Here is an 18,990-nt window from a genome sequence, read left to right on the forward strand (position 1 = left end):
TGCTAGACATTGTACTAGGATTGGAGAGGCAAAAACAATGAGACTATCCTCTCAAGAAGTTCCTAGGGGAGCCTTTCACAAACTAATAATTTTAGCACAATAGAATCAATGCAATGATCGCTGTAAGTCAGGGTTATTGCTACAGCACAGGTGAACCTAAAATCCCCCAGAGGGGAGGGTAAGGCCAGGGAAGTGTTCGTAGAGGATGGAAGTGATGGGAATGGTGACTCCTCTGCTGACAAGAGGGCTGAATCACGAACCGGTTAATAGTGTAACATTTTAAAGCGTACATTGTTCCGATTCTGGCACAGAATCCCACCCAGCTCTGGGGGCCCCATGGAAGAGGCCGCAGTTGAGCACAGTATGGGGAGCTCCAGGAGGAGGGAGCAGCCTGAGCAATGGCACAGAGGTAGGAAAGGCGTGGGGTGCATGCAGGGACCTGTAACCTGTCCATTGGGCTTCTGAAAGGGGAGCAGGAAGCAAGGTGAACTGGAGCCAGGAAAATTAAGAAATCTGAATGCAAGGCAAAGAAGTTTCAACTTGTGTGCGTTCAATAGGGAACCCCTGAGTGTTCTGAGAGGAGAGTGCATGATCAGGCTGTGATTCTGAGCAGTTCACCTGAGCAGTGTGTGGAGAGGGTGAGTTCGTGCCAGGGAGACTCACTAGGAGACTGTGGTCAGTCTGGGCAGAAACCGTTTGAGGTGAAATATGACCTTGGAGCTGGAGGGAGAGAAAGGACTGTACTGAGTCACCCGTCAGGTGGGAAGAGGGAGTGTCAGCAACGATTTGTGTGTTCCAAACGCAAGGATGGGGTTGTCATTAGTAGATACAGGAAGGCAGGAGCACGCTCCGGGTGGTGTCCAATGGGGTCTGTTGTGGGTCATCACTCCCACCCACAATGGTGTGGACAAAGCCATCAGGACAAAGGCAATTAGGCATCATGCTGGGGTTTCAGCAGAGGAGACATCATGTATTTGATAATCTCCCTGTCTAGCCATCACCAACCCCTGCTTTTTAAAAACTCTTGGAAGGCTCCCCACTGCTTCTAGAACAGAAACCAGTCTTTTCTGTCACTCACAAAGGTGGAGTACCTCGAATGTCTCATCAAACGCCCCATCGCTCTTGGTGCTCCGGCTCCACCCATCTTCTTTGAGTCCCATGCGTGGGCCACTGTCACCACTGTATCTCCAACACCAGTCAATAGGTGTTGAATAAACTGGTGCTGCTTCAGCCTCAAGGCCTGGTACATGTCGTCCTCATATACGTCTTTAACCATCGTCCTTTTCCTCCTTGCGCACTCAGGGGCACTCATACGTTAGATATTAGTGTCACTATCCTAACACCCCTCACTAGGTCTAATATCTTTCATATACTTGATAGCAACATGTACCTCCCCTCTACAGCATCCACAGTAGCTGTAATTTTACATTGACTGTGGGAGTATTTGACTAGGGCCCATCTCCCCTACAGACTGTAAAATCCAGGGGGCAGGGGGCACTGTTTTTTCTTTGTGTGCTGTACCCCTGTACTGAACATGGGAATTGGAACTCTGTAGTGCTCAGTGAAGATCTGTGGAATGAATGAATGAGTGAGTAAATGAGTGACTATTCCATTGGTGTTTCTGGGGGGCGGGGCGTTGATCGAAGGGAGTTTCTGAACGTCTAGGAGAAATTCGGAAGTATTAGGTTGGTGCAAAAGTAAACTCGGTTTTTGCAATTATTTTTAACTTTTTAAACCGCAGTATTTGTGCACCAATCTAATAGAAGTCTAGAGAAATAATGGGTCCTCAGACCAGAAAGACAACTAAACCAAGTTTTGGAAGGATTCAGATGTCAGGGTGAGAACGTGGTTCTTAATTGTGTCAGTGAGGAGCCATGAAGGTTAGGTGAGGAAGACGACACAGACACAGCTTCCCGTTGAGAAGACAGACACGACACAACAGGGAAACTGAGTGTGGCTGCAGAGTGGGCTGGCACCTTAGAAGGATATTGCAGTCACTTTGGTCAAACTTGCAAAGCACATGAATGAGGATATTGCAGGTAAGAGATGATGGCGGAATTTGTGTGGTAACACATAAGAGACTTGGCAACACATGGGAAGTTTAAGAAGGAAAGAAGCCCCGTGGTGATGAGACTGTGAGTCCGTAGGACTCGTGTCTTTTTTATCCTTATAGCCACAGTAGAAAAAGAGACGTCTTTTCTTAGAAATTGTGGAAAGGAAACTAATTTGGGGGCTGCAAATGCTCAGAGAGGCGATAAAAAGAGAGATCTTGCCCAAAGACCTATTCTATTTGGTTCATTCCATGTTCAGTTGGCAACATTTAAAGGAGAGATTTCGCATAAAATTCCCGTATTCTTAGGATCTGTCCACACTGGTCACCACGTCCCACGTGGCACCAACCACTGGTTGAGCTTAGGTGGCTCTGTTTGGCTGCTTACCTGCCTGGGATCTGAGGGCAGCTGAGTTGGGTCCCTGCTCTTCAAGCTGCTCATCGGTTCCTAGAAGGCTGCTCTTTGGTACGTCATGACACATTGCATGTATGTTCCCATCAGTGATCTGGGGGTGCCTGACACTGGGATGGGGGTTCTGCTCCCAGGACCTACACTCCCCAAAGAACTCTGGTGAGACGAACAGGCACAGCAGCACTTACAGTGCCTTCTGCCAGCACCAGCATTCAGGGTCACAGGGCTAAATGGATGCTGTGAAATCACTCTCCCGGTGTAAATAATTAGATAAAGGCATATGTGGACTGCATAAAATGTTTATTGATATGTTTATCATGCCAAAAAAAGGTTTTTATTTAACATTCAAATTCCATTTGAAAGGAGGCAACAAACAATCATTGGGATCCCAGCCTGCTCCTGGAGGAGCTCCCACGCTCACAAAAAAGCACGCACATTCTATAGCTATGTGATTTGATCACTCAGAATTGCATTCTGGGAAACTCCTCCTAGAGATCCCTTGCAAGATGCCAATTGTGTCTTTCGTTGGTAGCTGGGAAACAACAGCAACAAAAACAAAATAACTCCATCCTACGACTTCTCAGAACATTTCTGGCTTTGAAACTATTGACTCTCACCACCACCCCACCTAGAATATATGTGTGTATATATTCCCACTGAAAAAATAAATCATTGTTTTTGTTGCTTGCCGGCTGTTGGGTCAGACCCTTAGGATGGCCTCAGTGCACCTGGCTTTCCTTCTCGGTGGGCTCCCGTGGATTCCGGTCATGGGCAGGCAGCCTTTCAGGAGCGTTTGGACTTGCTACAAGTTGGGCACAGAAGCTGACCCTTGGTGACGATGTACGCCCGGCCACTCAGCAGCTGCTCGCAGCCCTCACAGACAAAGTGCTTTCGGTGCCAGGCCAGGTCTTCCACGCGCTGGTAGTCCTCTGAGAATATTATCTGGGGAGGAGAGCAGAAGAAATGAACCTAGTAGAGACAGTGTATTGAGGGCAAGTTGTAGGATGGTGGTTTATCCTACCCTATTCTTGTTTTGACCCTTAAATACTTCAGTGGAGAAATCTGACATCTTGGTGAAGGTTGTGGTTGCATCTTAGCTTCTTGGATGGAAAAAAAAGTCCCCCACCATTAGCAGGTATGATTTATCTAGTCTCTGAGATACTCTTTGGGTCAAATGCAAAGCCCAGTTTTCTTCTGAGACAGGATTACATGCCCCAGTGAGGACAGCTTAATGATATTAGCTAAGTTACCAATGGCCAGCCTTCAAGAGCAAGAACACACAGGGTCACTCACCTTGGAATAAAGTGACACTTTGCAATATATATGGTGAGAAACCTCCGAGGCTCAGAAAGAGAAGAATAGCATACTGGTTAACTGTGCCTTTGCATTTTGGGGTCAAACAGGAACCAGGGATGAGGTTTCACTTAAATACTAAACAGCTTCGTGACTAGGGGCAAATTGCTTAATCTCCCTGCATCTCAGTTTCTACATCTGTAGAATGGGGATATAAATGCTATCCCTGGTTCCCATAGGGTTTTATGAGCTACTACACATGAAGTGCTTGGTATAGTGGTGGATACAAAGTCACTGCTGTATGACTATCATTGACCTCTCTGAGCTGCACTTTTCTCACATGTAAAATGGGGATAATGATTCTCTCCCCCTAAAGGATTGTTGGGAGATATCAGGGCACATCACACATAAAGTATGTAGCAAATTACTGACCCATTTGTAAGCTCTTAATAAAGGATAGAGTGTTATTACAGTGAGTATATTGTTGTGCTCACAAAAATGAGGTTGTGGGCCAGGCCTGCTGACCATCCTTTTCTTTCCTAAAATTGCTTGATGACAAAGTTATTAGGTGAGAGGGCTTAACTTCGCATGGAGACCAATGGTGGAAGGTGGTAGAGGCAGATATTGGCTTAAAGCGAAGAAGACCCTCACGTGTGCCAAAGATGAAGGTAGTGAGTTTCCTGTCACCAGATGCATGCAGATAGTAGCTATTATCCTCCTAATTATTATTGTTATTATTAATAGACCTTAGAATTCCTCTAGTGTTAACCCATATTGGAGAGTTGAACCCCTTTATAGCACGTCTAACTACTGTATTGCATCGTGTTACGTTAATGTTGTATTATATCACGTGTGGTATCCTCAGACTAACAGCAGCTCCCACTCAGTAGTCACTTGGTCAGGCCCATGCCAAGCATTTTCATGCAGTATCTCATTTATCTGCATAGCAGCCCCATGGGATGGGCACTGTTATTCTTCCCATTTTACAAGTAATAAAACTGAGGCACAGGAGTTAGGTAACCACACGACTAATAGTTGCAGAGTGAGGTTGGAATGTGGGTAACCCTGCCTCCTGGTGCATGTCCCCATGTTCTTCTGAGCACTTACTAAGTGCCAAGGCACTCTGTGTCTGGTACCCTGTGTCTCCTGGGGGGGCAACTATCGGCTCCATTTTGCAGATGAGAAAACAGAGGCTGAGAGCATGAAGTGAGACCCGAGTCTCAGTTTTCCCATCTGTGGATCACGTCATCAATGAAGCCTTACTCCCCTTGGCCTATGCGTCTTCTCCCACAGTAGAGGTGTCATCCCACCATCCAGCTCCACCAGCTCTTACCTCATCACAGCCGGAGCACCGGGGCCGGACACTCTCACAGTAATGGCGGCCACACCAGGGCGCACCGTCCTTCCAGAAGTAGATGAGGTCCACCAGAGGCTCGGAGCACTTGAAGCACACAAAGCAGGCAGGATGCCACTGCTTGTCGTAGCCTGCCCTGTCTGAGTAGACCACGGGGCTGTCGGCAGGGGCCACTTCCTTGCACAGCTCACAGACCTAGAAGGGTGAAGGAAGACCCCAAAGATACAAGGTAGTCAGGAAGGCGTGGTGACACAGGTTTGGGTTTTGACTCCAGTCTCTTTACTTCTTTAGTGACCTTGAGCAAGTTACTATATCTCTCTGTTCCTCCGTTTTCTCATCTGCAAAGTGGGATAATAATATTGCCTACCTAGTAGGTTGTTGTGAAGACTAAATGAAGTACTTGTTTAGCTCAGTGATTCTCAAACATTTTGTTCTCAGGACACTTTATACTGTTAAAAATTATTAAGAACCATAAAGAGTTTTTGTTCATATGGGTAATAGCTATTGATATTTCCCATAAGAGAAATTGAAACTGAGAAAAAATAACTAATTATGTATTAATTCACTTAAAAATAATAAACTGATAACATGTTAACATAAATATTTGTAATGAAACATAATTCTAGTTTCCAAAACAGAAAAAATTAGTGAGAAGAATCGCATTGTTTTACATTTTTGCAACCTCTTTAATGACTGGCTCAATAGAGAACTGCTGGGTTCTTGTAACTGCTTTTGCTTTTCACTTTTTGCATTATGTTGTCTTCTTTGAAATATATGAAGACAATCTGGCCTCACACTGATATGAAGTTGGAAAAGGAAGGGAGGAGCATTTTAATAGCCTTTCCCGATAACTGTAGCTAGTTTTGTTTGGTTCTATGTCAAAATTCAAGTGGTAGTTTCTGAAAAGTTAATGCAGAATTTGAAACCATATCAATCAACCTCTCACCCTTGTTACACGAAAACTCATTGGTCCGCCTTGCACTTTGAATGGATTTTTACCCGTGTATGAGTATTTTGCAATAAACTTTAGTTTAGAACACAAAAATTGTGAAGATAGTAGAGTTCTCATGTATCCCATACCCAGTTTTCTCTGTTCTTAGCGTCTTACATTAACGTGGTATATTTGACACAATTAAAAGTACTATACCATGTTTCTCCGAAAATAAGACCTACCCCGAAAATAAGCCCCAGTTAAGATTGTCAGCCAGATGGATACATTTACGTTATGACGATGTTCCAGAAGAAGATGACATGCCTGTATTTGAATAGATGTAGACTGTTGTACATGAAAAAAATAAGACATCCCCTGAAAATATGCCCCAATGCGTCTTTTGGAGAAAAAATTAATATAAGACCCGGTCTTATTTTGGGGGAAACACGGTACATATGTTATTATTCACTAAAGTCTAAACTTTATTCAGATGTTTTTGCATTTACCTAATGTCCTTTTATTGTTCTAGGATTCCATCCAGGAAACCACATTACATTTAGTTGTCATGTCTCCTTAGGCTCCTCTTGGCTATGACAGTTTCTCAGACTTTCCCTGTTTTTGATGACTGACAGTTTGGAGGCGTGCGGGTCAGATATTTTGTAGAATATCCCTCAATTGGGATTTGTATGATGTTATCATCATGATTAAATTGGGAGGAAACCACAGAGAGGTAAATTGTTATCCTCATCACCTCCTCCTCAGAGTACATACTCGGTCCCTAAAATCTTTTGAGTTGTTTTGGTGTTATCTCCTCCTCAAAACTCTGATGGTGATGACAATGATACCAGCTGTCATTTCCTTAGGGCAGGTCTACGTCTAGCACTCTGCTCAGAATCTTGCACTCATTTCTAATCCCCCTTACCAAAATCCTAGGGAGTTACTTTCCCTTCTAGTTATTTCCCTTTTGGAATCATTATTTCCCCCAAGATATGGCAAAACTGAGGTTCCGAGAGAGTCAGAGACTGCTTGGTAATGTACAGCTGATAGGAGGCAAAGCTGAGATTTGAACACTGACCAAGCCTACCCCAAAGCTAAGGTTCATTCTACTATACCATGTGGCCTTTCAATCAGGTGTTGGCAAACTATGGTTGTGGCCAAATACCGCCATGGCCGGTTCTTGTAGAACCCCCCAGTTAAGAATGGACTTGATGTTTGAATTCCAATTCAGTGAAATATTTTCTGCCCCAAAATAATTCTGTTTTTCTCATTAGCAGACCTGTGGTATGCACTAAATCGTGTGTCCCCCAAATTCCTATGTTGAGGCCCTAACCCTAATGTGACTGTATTTAAAGATGGGGCCTTTCTGGAGGTAACTAAGGTTAAACAAGGTGGTAAAGGCGGGGCCCTAATCAGACAGAACTGGCGTCCCTATAAGAAGAGAGACCAGAGATTAAGCAAGTTTCTTTCTTTCTCTCTCTCCCTGCATGCTCACAGAGGAAAGGCCGTGTGAGGACACAGTGAGAAGGCAGCCATCTGAAATACAGGAAGAGAGGCCTCACCAAAACCCAACCCTGCCAGCACCTTGATCTTGGACTCCAGCCTCCAGAACTGTGAGAAAATAAATTTCTGTTGTTTAAGCCACCTGGTCTATGGTATTCTCAGTTCCTAGTTATGGCAGCCCAAACTGACTAATACAACCTGTATCACAAAAACTTGTGTTTGCTTATATTTTTATACAGTTGACCCTTGAACAACATGGGTTTAAACTGTGGGGGATCCATGCAGTTTAAACCTGTGGTGTTCAAGGGTCAGCTCTATTTTGAATATAATAAAAATAAAACATAAAAAATTAAAAATTAAAAAGTTGTGAAAATTTGTTTTCTCTCTTGTTACATAAAGTACCAATATGATATCACTGATTTTGGCTCTTGGCCCACAACCCCTGAAATACTGACTACCTGGCTTTCCACAGCAAATGTTTGCTGACTCTGTCTTTAGATGAGAACTCCATCTTACTAAGCACCACTTACCAATTATGTGTCAGCCCAAATCAAAACAGTTATTGGTTAGCCATGTAAAGATCAGTAGGCATATGTTAAGAGCCTAAACATGTAGTTGTCTTAATTTAAATACTTTAATTACGTATTTGGTATACTCCTGTATATGAAGAGGGAATAAAAAGTAAGATGGTCAAAACTGGGGCAAGAAAACCAAGTGACAAAGAATGCCATGTACTGATAGCAGTCCCTAAGCATAGTGGCTGCTGAATGAATGTCTAAAGAATGTATTTGGTTAATTGATCCTGAATGCCTGATGATGTTCCTTAGAACGTGCCCAATTTGTGGTTTCAGTTATGCCCACAAGAGCGACTGGTGTGAAAATCCCATGCCTCTGCACATGGCTGAGTCCCTGGAATCCATCAGAGAGTCTGAACCGAAAAGTAAGTGATGAGTCAGCATTCATTCCCCCCACCCCCACCCCCATCTCTTTAGCATACCTTGTTCACGTGAACTATTTGGCAAGGGCTGTTTGAGTACCAAGCGAGCTTTCTGTCTGTCTGTCTTTCTAAATTTTACGGAATGAAATTTCCAGTCCTTTCCTCCCACACAGAGGGACTTACTGTCGATCCACCCCAGCTGGTCAGTTATCACCATGGTATATCAGTGGGGCTCCTGACTCCACATTTCCAGATGTTTGCTTAACATGCAAGTAGGAAAGAGAGAGGGGTAGAAATGTGTCTGGGTATCTCTGGGGGCAGGCACCCTCGACCCATCGGAGAAACTACAGGGATATGAGGTCAGAAAGGCAGTTTTGGGTGATCATGGGTGGCTTTGAATCCAGGCTAGAGGTGAGGCTTGCCTTCCGGAGGTCACAGGGAGCCATTAGTGGTTCTGGAGGTGAAGAGAGTAGCGTCCTGGCTTGCACTGTAGGGAGATAATTTCGGCGGCTGCATGGCGGGTGGAAGAGATTTGAGCTCACAGAGCTTGGTCTCGATTTCTCAGCTATCTGAAAGTCCTTTGTCAAGGGCCTCTCTGAGGCGTGTCTCTTCCCTCATTGTTTCCCCAGAATTCCTGGCTCTTGGCCTGTTACTACCAGTAGCCAACCCTTTTAAGTAAACAGTGTCACTGCCATTTTATGAAAACAAGATGTCTGGGTAATAAGCCCTGTCAACATGTGTCAGAAACTAATTTCCTCTTCTTGCCTCTGAGCTGTTTTCTGTGCCCCTTTCCCTGTCATCTCAAAGAATGATAGATCTGACAGTATCCTGGCTCTGTCAGCCTGGTGGCCTCTCAGCCATGAGGGCCAGGCTGGCAACCAGGAGGCAGAATGCCTAGCCTGCTTGGGTCCAATGATCCTGGCCCGGCTTTTCTCTGCACAAACTTATTTCCTCCAATCCTTGGTACTGAGGTTTACAATTTCAAAATTGCAGTGGGTTGTTGAGAGTGGGGCTAGCTGTGTGACCTTAGGTTAGTTACCCACTCTCTCTGTGCCTTAGTTTTCATGACCCATCAAATGGGGCTACTAATACCGTGCTTTCCCGAAAATAAGACCTAGCCAGACAAGCAGCTCTAATGTGTCTTTTGGAGCAAAAATTAATATAAGAGCTGGTATTATATTATATTATATTATATTATATTATATTATATTATATTATATATTATACCTGGTCTTATATCATATTATATAAGACCCGGTCTTATAGTAAAATAAGACCGGGTCTTATATTAATTTTTGCTCCAAACGACGCATTAGAACTGATTGTCCAGCTAGGTCTTATTTTTGGGGAAACATGGTAATAATACCAACAACATTATAGGGTTGTTGCATAGATTAAATGAGATAATAGAGTTAATGGCCTTTGTAAGGGCTCAGTAATATTAGCTAAAGTCTCCTGTTATTCCCTACCCAGCCCTCCTTATACATGAGAAACCTGAGGCTCAGAGGAGTTAAACTACTTTCACAAGATGACAAAGACATGTTAGAGGCAGGATTTGTATTTGGTTTGGAGGCCCGGGGTTCCTTTCTGTAACACTGGGACCGGGTAGGTTGGCCATGAGTTATGCAAGTTTTATCGTCTGTCACTACCCCAGACGCAGCTACAATCGCTGCCTGGCTCGGCGGTCCTGCTCCTCTCCCTCTCCAATCCCACTCCCTCTAAGACAGTGACTCTCAGACTTGATTCTGCCCCAGCATCCCCTAAAACCGACTGCTGGGCCCCAGCCCCAGAATGTCTGGTTCAGTAGGTCTGGGATGGGGCACGGGAATTTGCAAGTTCCCACGGGATACTTACTGGTGTGGCCAGGAAAGCACACTTTGAGAACCAAAGCATACGGTGTTTAAAAATGACCTTATATACAAGTGCAGCAACAATGATATCACCAATTTGATTTGGTTACAGCCGAAGCCAGTTGGAATTCCTGGGATGCTTACATTCTAAACTATTTAAAAGAAAGCCCCGTGTGGTCATTCTTAGGCTACTTCGCCTGTGAAGGAGAAAATGTGGTTAAGTAGAAGACCTTTGGGAAACTCATAGACACAGACAATAGTTTAGTGGTTACCAGAGGGTAAGGGGGGAGGGAGGTGGTAGATGAGGGTAAAGGGGATCAAATATATGGTGATGGAAGAACTGACTCTGGGAGGTGAACACACAATGTGATTTCTAGATGATGTATTACAGAATTGTACACCTGAAATTTATGCAACTTTACTAACAATTGTCACCCCAATAAACTTTAATTAAAAAAAAAAGGCATAGAGAAGAACATTGATCATCAGCATATTGGTTGGTTCTTATTCATACTTACAACTATCTAAATTCAGAACTTGGTCATGAGATTCTTTCCAGCATTTGCCATATAACTTAGTTTATAGACTATTTCCCCCTGGGGGAAGGAGGTGAGGCCAAGACCTGTCATCGGTAGAATAAAGTTGAAGCTTCTCCCTGTGCCACTGAAGTTTGGCCCTCTCCTTGTTCAAATGGTCAGAGATTCTTAATGAAAAGGGTCTAAATGAAAGAGTTGGGGAATTCTGTACTTTGGGCCTTTGTAATCTATGAAAACGCTTGCTTGGAGAAAGCTGAGGAACGTTTTAGATTCAGGGGTCTCAGGCGCTAAAACCCTGCAGCGTTGGAGTTCCCTCAGTGTGTGGAAATGATGTTGCAAAGTTTTGGACCCTTCTCCAACCAGTGAGGTATCTAAGTGCCTTCCTTTGAATGGGATCCCACCTTAATGGCTTGCTTCTATCGAATGGAAGGTTTGCTACAGATCCTCGAGGAAGGTCATAAAAGGCTACACAACCTCCACAGGGCTCCCTCTCTCAGTACACACACCCTGGCCCTGGGCAGGCAGGCAAGAAGTCCTGAGGCCTCTATGCTAGGGCAACCGAGTGCAGAAAACACAGAGAAGCTCCTGCTGGTCCCGCCCCAGGCCGTCTATGTCTTCCCAGCAATAAGGCCAGACGTGCGAGGGAAGGAGCTTCAGAAGGTTCCAGCCCCCAGCCTGTAAGCTGCTCCAAATGATGCCACATGGACAGAGATAAGATATCCCCACAGAGCCCTGCCCAAATTGCTGATTTGTGAGCAAAACAGATGTTACTGCTTTAAGTCTCTACATCTTGGGGTGGTTTGATAGACAGCATTAGGTAACTGGAACATCAAATGTGGGTACGTGGAACTACTAAGACTTCTGAAATGGAAGTCATCAAGACATGAAGTGTTTTAGGCAATGGTAAATTAAGGACAGTGGCCAAGGGTTACACAGCCAAAGAGCTGTCTCTAAGGACTGTGTTGGCCTTCAGAGAGGGATCAGCAGATATGGAGAACCCTCTAAACCAGCAATAATCTCTCCTTCAGGGTTGCCAGCAGTTCTGTTCCAATCCTGTTGTCTCTTCTGGAAGGCTCTTATCCAAAGGCCTACCCAGTCTAAACCCAGAGTGCCTTGTGAAAATCTCACTATTACAATACAGTAAATATTAACACAAGGGCCTTGAATTAAGGCGCTGAGTTCTTTCCAATACAAATACTGAACAATATATTTATAAACAGCATCTCTTCATTTCCTCTTATGGTGATTATTCACCATCTTTGCTTTGCAGCCTTAGGTATCCCAGAGTTTTTTTCTTTCTTTTTTTTTTTCCCTTTTCTGGCCCAGTGTCATTTCTGGCATCCTCCACCTCTTGAGTTCTCTTCCCCCACACCATCACCTTCCTGAGGCTCCTGATGGTGCAGGATGGGCAGTCTGGGCCAATGTTAGGTCCATGGCCTCTGGAAGGAGGGCTATACCACGGCTTCCTCACTGGTCAGACAAGTACCCACCTCTCTGAGCCTCAGTTTCCTCATCTGAAACATGTGGCAGGTCCCCGCTTGTGGGAAATGCTTTACATGCGGAGGTCACTGTTGCTGGCCAACCACTTCACCTCATGCTTCTTCTTGGGGCAAGCTATCTAATATGGGGCTCTCCGTCATGCAAGGTAAAACGCTAAGCCTTTCTAACTGAATCTTCCTCAGTGGGTATCTGGTGCAGGGGGGAGGTGGAGACAGGAAGTGTTCATAAATGCTATGCTTGTAAGAGAGAACGCCAACCTGGGGTGTTCTCGAATCCAGCTTTGTGTAGGATGTGGGCAACGAGCGACTTTCTGCAAAAGGAGGCTGTTGAGTAGGGAAAAGCCTTACATCTGGGCATGGCTGGGCAGCGGCCTCACATGGGGCCTCCAGCAAGGGGCTCTGGCAATGGGAGCGTCTATTATTTGGAGGCTTTGTGGGGCTCGGGGCGAGACAGGCCTGAGTCCCAGTTCTGGCTTACTCGCTCACCAGCTAGCTGACTAGACAATGGCCTTAAGTCTGTTTTCTCAAATTTTTTTTTTTTTTGCTGTGACTCAGAGCAGGAAATACATTTTATGACCTGACCTAGCATATAGACACACAGTACACATACACAGTTTCCAGAAGAATATTTACTACCCTTGAAGCACTGTTTGTTTTCTTTTTAAATTAAAAAGGAATTCTCATTGTAATTCACTAAAAGGATTTACTGTCCACTGAAAGGTTGTGACCTGAAGTTTGAAAACAATGTCTAACTTTGCTAAAAACTTCTCTTAATGTCCTAGCCTTTAAAAGGGGGGATAATATATGAGGTATGATAATTAAGTTCGCGAACTAATCCTAGAAAAAGTGCTACATACCTCATTGCTGAATATCACTATGGTCACCTTTGAAGTACTCCCCTTGGGAAGCTATGCACTGACTCCAGCACCTAGTCCACCCTTCGAAGCAATTTTGGAACTCTTTTTCTGGAATGGCCATCAGAGCTGTCGTCGTATTACCCCTTGATGTCCTGAATGTCATCCAAATGTCTTCCTTTCAGTATTTCCTTCATCTTCAGGTAGAGAGAGAAGTCATTGAGGGCCAGATCAGGTGAGTAGGGAGGGTGTTCCAGTACAGTTATTTGTTTACTGGCTAAAAACTCCCTCACAGACAGTGCCCTGTGAGCTGGTGCATTGTCGTGATGCAAGAGCCATGAATTGTTGGCGAAAAGTTCAGGTCGTCTAACTTTTTCACGCAGCCTTTTCAGCACTTCCAAATAGTAAACTTGGTTAACTGTTTGTCCAGTTGGGACAAATTCATAATGAATAATCCCTCTGAGATCAAAAAAAGGTTAGCAACATCGTTGCAACAAGTTTGCGAACATAATTGTCAGACCTCATACCTTAGAGTATAAATCTTAGAATTAAATTAAATGACAGTATGAAGCTTCTGGCTAATGCCTGGCACAACCTAGGTGATCACTGAATAGCAGATGACATCATCATCATCCCCATCATTCATTAACCCATAATAGCAAAATAAAATTGGGTAAAACCAAAGTAATTCATAAAAAGCTAAAACTATTTTTTATGGTTCTTCTAGTCCTGGGGTCAGCAAACTACATCCATGGGCTAAATCCAGCCCACTGCCTGTGTCTGCAAATAAAGTTTTATTGGAACACAGCCATGGTCATCTGTTTAGATGCTGTCTGTGGCTGCGTTAGTGCTACAAGGACAGAGGCGAGTGGTTATAACAGACCGTATGGCTGCAAGGTCTAAACGTATTTGCTCTCTTCCTTTTACAGTAAAAGTTTGCCAATCCCTGTTTTAGTCAATGGAATATTATGCAGTCTATTTCAGAAAGAAAAAAAAACAAAAAAACATGCTTGTGAGGCCTATGTGGCAACGTGGAAAAGTATTTATAGTGTAAAAAGTGGGATAAAGGGAATTTTCTGTGGAAAAAAAAAAAAAATCTCCTTTCATGTTATTAAAATATTTCCACCAGAAAGAAGGAGGGAGGCAGATGCAAGAAGCCTGGTAACCGTGGTGATTTTTCAGGGCTGCTTCTCAGAGCCTCTTACCCTCCTGTCCCCGAGCTCAGATGGGCACAAGGCATGGGGGTGAGGCAGTGGTTTCAAATTCCCAGAGAAGGGCTGGCAGGAAAGCCAGCCTGCCGAGCCCACAAGCCAAACATCTGCTCAGACAAAGGTTTGGAAGTCCCTTGCCCACAAATATGTCTCTTGTTGGGGCTGGAGTGGGGCTGAGCCGCCAGCTGCTGTAAGTTTCCATCTGAGAGGCAGACCTCAGTGGTTGGGTGGGGACCCAGGCCTCCAGTCCCCACTCTGTGCATTCTTATGGGGAGAGGGGACCAGATTGACAAATCTTTGATTCAAGGAATGTCATCACTTCTGTTGATCTATTCTCCTACTCATTCTCTTTGGTGCCATCTCTTGACCTGACAAAGGGGATGGTGTGTGGACGAGGCTGGCCAGGGGGTTCCGGCACGGGTGATCAATACTAAAGGGTGGAGACTCCATTCAATGGTATGTTCTGGCGTGCTTTCCCCTTTCTTCAGTTACAAGTTTGGGATGTAGGGGAGGGCGGAAATGCCTGGGCAAAATGACCATGACCAGGAAATCTGTATATTCAGTTTCTGAGAGAATATCCAGGACGCTCTCTTAATGCAGGGAAATGGTTTGGTGGAGCTGTTCACAATCAGAGCACTAAGGGCATTGCCCCAGGGATGCAGGTGCCCATAGGTTCCACCCAGGGGGGAGAGGTGGGGAGCGGAGGGCCTGGAAGGTGGGTCTAGGCCTTCACCATTCTGGTGTGAAAGGGTCCAGGTTGCTGGAGTTGGCAGCTCCCTGGCCACAGAAACTTTTGAAGCCCCCAAGGCCCATGGTGGATGGGATTGGGGTGGGGCAGGCAAATTCTTCTGTTGTTCTTGGCACGAAGACCAGAGGCCCCCCAAATTCTCCACTGTGCTGTGCTGTGAATTACTCCAAACATGGCCATTCACCACAGCAAACCTAAATATATACCCCCTTGCATGGCTGTACCCACTCTGCTGGGTCCCACCCAGAACTGCTCAGATTCCACAAAACCATGACACAGAAGGACCTGGGATGGAATCCCAGCGCTCCCTCATCAGCAAGTTAACCTCCCTGTGCCTCAGGCTTTGCATCTGTGAAATGGACATATTTCTCTTGCCCATCCTCGCTGGCTGGGTGTTTGTGGGATTCAAAGAGATGAATGGGTCTGCTGTGCAGTAACAGTTCCCTCCCCTCCACGCACACACAGTGAGACAAGTGAGGGCAAGAGAGGGAGGCTAAATATTTTGGGTTTTTAATTGGCCTCACTGACTTAAAGGGCATGCTTTGGGAGGGACAGGGGGTGAGTTCGTGCCTGGGATTTTTCTGCCATGGTGTTCCCTCATGAAGAAGGATTCTGCTGTAGGCATTACACGTGGTGTCCTGCCTCTCCTAACCTCAGTGGAATCATAACACTTTCAGAGGACTGAAAGTCGGTGTGGGCAGTCAGCGTGGGCAGCCACAGCTCTTGGGTTCATTCTCAGATGTGCCACAGCTAATTTTAGGTCTCCCTGTCCTGTCGGGGGTGGGGGAGGGGCTGTGTAAAGGCCTAGGAGCTGAAAGCTGGGGGTAGGGTGCAGATCTGCTAACTATGCTCGGATCCGCATAACTAGACAGCCCTCGCCCCTAGGAGGGGTCGTGTTCAGACGGCACTCTTCCCCCCGCCCTCCCACAAACTGGCTGGCTGGCTGGCTGTTATCTGGCTTCTCTCAGAACTCAGCCTGTGGGTGGGAATTCCACACAGGCGAGTTGGAAAAGACTTTTGGCAATAATGTTCCTCTGGTCTGGATAACCCTTTCCTCTGAGGACAGTTTGGTGGAAGGGTCTGGGGAGGGCTCGGCAGCCTGACCCTACTTGCCCCAGGCTGAGCCCCTCCCAAGGTCTCTGGAGACGGACATGACTGCAACAGGCTGAGCTGCAGCACAATGTGGCCAAGTGAGCTCACAGGAGAACTGCCCTCCAGTGCAGGCTGAGCACAGCATAGAGGAAAGTGGGAGCTCGTGGTCTCAGATACCCGTGTGTCCAAGACATGGGTAGCGGGGGCTGGGCATAAAGCGATGTGTTAGAGTCTGTGCCTGTGTTTCCAGAACTCAAAGAATGTGCTGTGCAGCGTTCTCAAAGGTGGACCCCTAAGCCAGGAGGCCAAATAAACCTAGAAAATGCCTGGGTTATCATCTTCTGGACCCTCACCAGAAACCAAATCGGTGATATCATTTTTGCTGAGCTTATATGTAAGGTAATTTTTAACATTCTTTACTGTTGGTTCTCAAAGTGTGGCCCCCAGGCCAGTATCAGCATCAACCTGAGTACCTATTAGAAATGCAGTCTCTCAGCTCCTACCTGTACCTTCTAAATAGGGAACTCCAAATTTGAACAAGCCTTTCAGGAGATACTAGTTTGAGAACCACTGCTTTAGCCTACTAAAAGCTCTGAGAAGCCCCGCTGTAAAGAAACCCATTTTGTTCACTCTAATGTCTCCTAAACTTACATGGCCACATGACCCTTTTATGGCTTAATATCCATTAGCTTTGTGAGGAATAAGCTTTGGGAAACAGAGAAGACGGCCTAGAGGTCTGACAGAGGTTGGTTCAAATCCCACAGCCTTTTCTCACGTCTCTGGGTAGTTAGGAGCTTGGGATCAGATGCTGCAGAGCTTAGCACTGCCCTCGGCCCACAGCAACACACACTAACTTGTAGCTGCTGTGAAGAAGAACCATCACTAGTAGAGTGATAAACCCTAACATACGAGGTGTTACCAGTATCGTTCCAGTGTAATAATTTCACCTGTCTTTCGTTATGCCTCCATTTTATTCATAAATCTCTGTTTGGATTGGAGGTGTCAGGGGGAGTCCTACAACTTCCTCCCCACACCAGGGTTCTCAAGTGGGATGCCCTCACCACTTCTAGCAAAGTTCATTGCCCTCATCGGGGGAGCAAAAATCAGAGTTCGCGCCTGACTCTTGGCTCTGGTAACTGTCCTACACGGCCCTTTTATGAGCATCAAGAAGAGCCCAGCACGCAGGATGGCCAGCACCCCCATCCACGCACTGGGGTACGGCCGAGCAGTTCAGGGAGTATATAGCCTGTGTCTGCACCTCATAGGTCTGTGGCCTGGCAGGCTATCCAGCTACCTTTACAGGATTTGCTCCCCGGCTCCAAGGAGACAAAGAAGGAGTTAAATAAGAGCATCCAGTCTCCTTTCTTCCTGAAACAGACAACAAGCAGGGCTTTGTAACTCTAGAAAGAGTACTGGATCCATGTTTTTCTGCTTAGAAACTGTGCAACCTCAGACATGTTACCTATCACCTATGAATCTCTGATTCCTTATTTGTCAAGAGGGGTTGGTGGAATTCACCCCACCAGACCACTGTGAATTAAGAAAAAGACCCTGAAAGGGTAAGCACACTATTTGGCACAGAGCACGTGCTTAGTAAATTGACCTTGAGATCTTATCATCCTCCTAGGCAAAATGGCCGTCCAAATTGTCCCCATCGTTCCAGGTGCAATTTGTTTGAACATTCATTTATTCATTCATTCATGGACCACATATTTATTGAGCACCTACTATCTCTATCGAAGGCACATGCTGCAGATACAGAGATGAGCAAGACAAGACCTCAGCATCTACAGAGGGTGACAGATATGAAGCCACTAGTTACATAATCACTGACCAAGTTTAGATTGGGGTTCAGGTAAGGAAGGAGAAGGCTATCTTCCCCAGCTAGCCCCAGGCCAATCAATATTGTCTTCCTTTGGCGTCTTTACCTTATTTTCTGACTATGGAATTTGCCATTGACTGTCTGGTCTTGTTTAAATGCTTCCTAAGTGCCAGCACTATTTCCTAAAATTGACTGTAGGCAGGGCTGTGGGACCTCAGGCCACCTTTGTCCCACTTCCACACTGAACAAAATGTGGGGCTGAGTCGAGGATAAAATACGTTCTCAGATCAGCATCTCTCTCTTGGGAATGGCAACTGGGAAATGTCACAACGACTTAAAGAAGTCGCTTTCCCACTTGGAATTACACAGCCTTTGTGCTTTAAGGACAGACAGCTATTTGAGGGTGGACAGAAGGCAGGGCTGGGGAGGAGATGAGTTTATAAAACACGGTCACTGGATCTCATTTTTTAAAAAGTCCTCGGGCATGTATTCTTCCTGAGAAATGGGTCTTTTCAACATCATGGCCAACTTTGTGGTAGAGAAAATAAGTTTTGTTCTTTTGTGTTAGAGGTCTCAGATAAACAGTGTGAGGCCCTAGTTCACTGGATGTCACAATCCCAAATGGGGGTTGGAAATGCAGGATGTGAATTTGGGATCCCAAGTTTAAGTCACCGCAGGGAAGAAAGAGGCCAGCTTCCTCTGGATGTAGTGACAGCATTGTTTGGGCTGGCATTCCCCTGGGATGTCTGGCTCAGCCTGTTCTCAGCAAGGCAGGTAATTTGCTTGAGGGCCTTAGGTATTGGGAGCTCTATCTCCAAATGTCAAATAGAAGCATGAGGCCACTTGGCTGATGGGGAGTGGGGTGGGGCAGCCAAAGGTAGATGTGAGGCTGGGGAACATG

General features: G+C 45.6%; 1 protein-coding gene across 1 annotated transcript in view; it reads right to left on the reverse strand.

Moving 5' to 3' along the window:
* Positions 1–2,745: 2,745 nt before the first annotated feature.
* LMCD1 (LIM and cysteine rich domains 1) overlaps positions 2,746–18,990 on the reverse strand; it is a 57,386-nt gene continuing 41,141 nt past the window's right edge. Inside the window, exons 5-6 of the mRNA XM_019748313.2 lie at positions 5,089–5,304; positions 2,746–3,404 (exon numbers count right to left, since the gene is read on the reverse strand). Of these exons, the coding sequence (XP_019603872.1) occupies positions 3,246–3,404; positions 5,089–5,304 (375 nt within the window). The 3' untranslated portion in view covers positions 2,746–3,245. The remainder of the gene's footprint in view (positions 3,405–5,088; positions 5,305–18,990) is intronic.

Source organism: Rhinolophus sinicus, chromosome 5, assembly GCF_057876585.1.
Source record: "Rhinolophus sinicus isolate RSI-liver-muscle chromosome 5, RSI-T2T, whole genome shotgun sequence".
Lineage (NCBI taxonomy): Eukaryota > Metazoa > Chordata > Mammalia > Chiroptera > Rhinolophidae > Rhinolophus > Rhinolophus sinicus.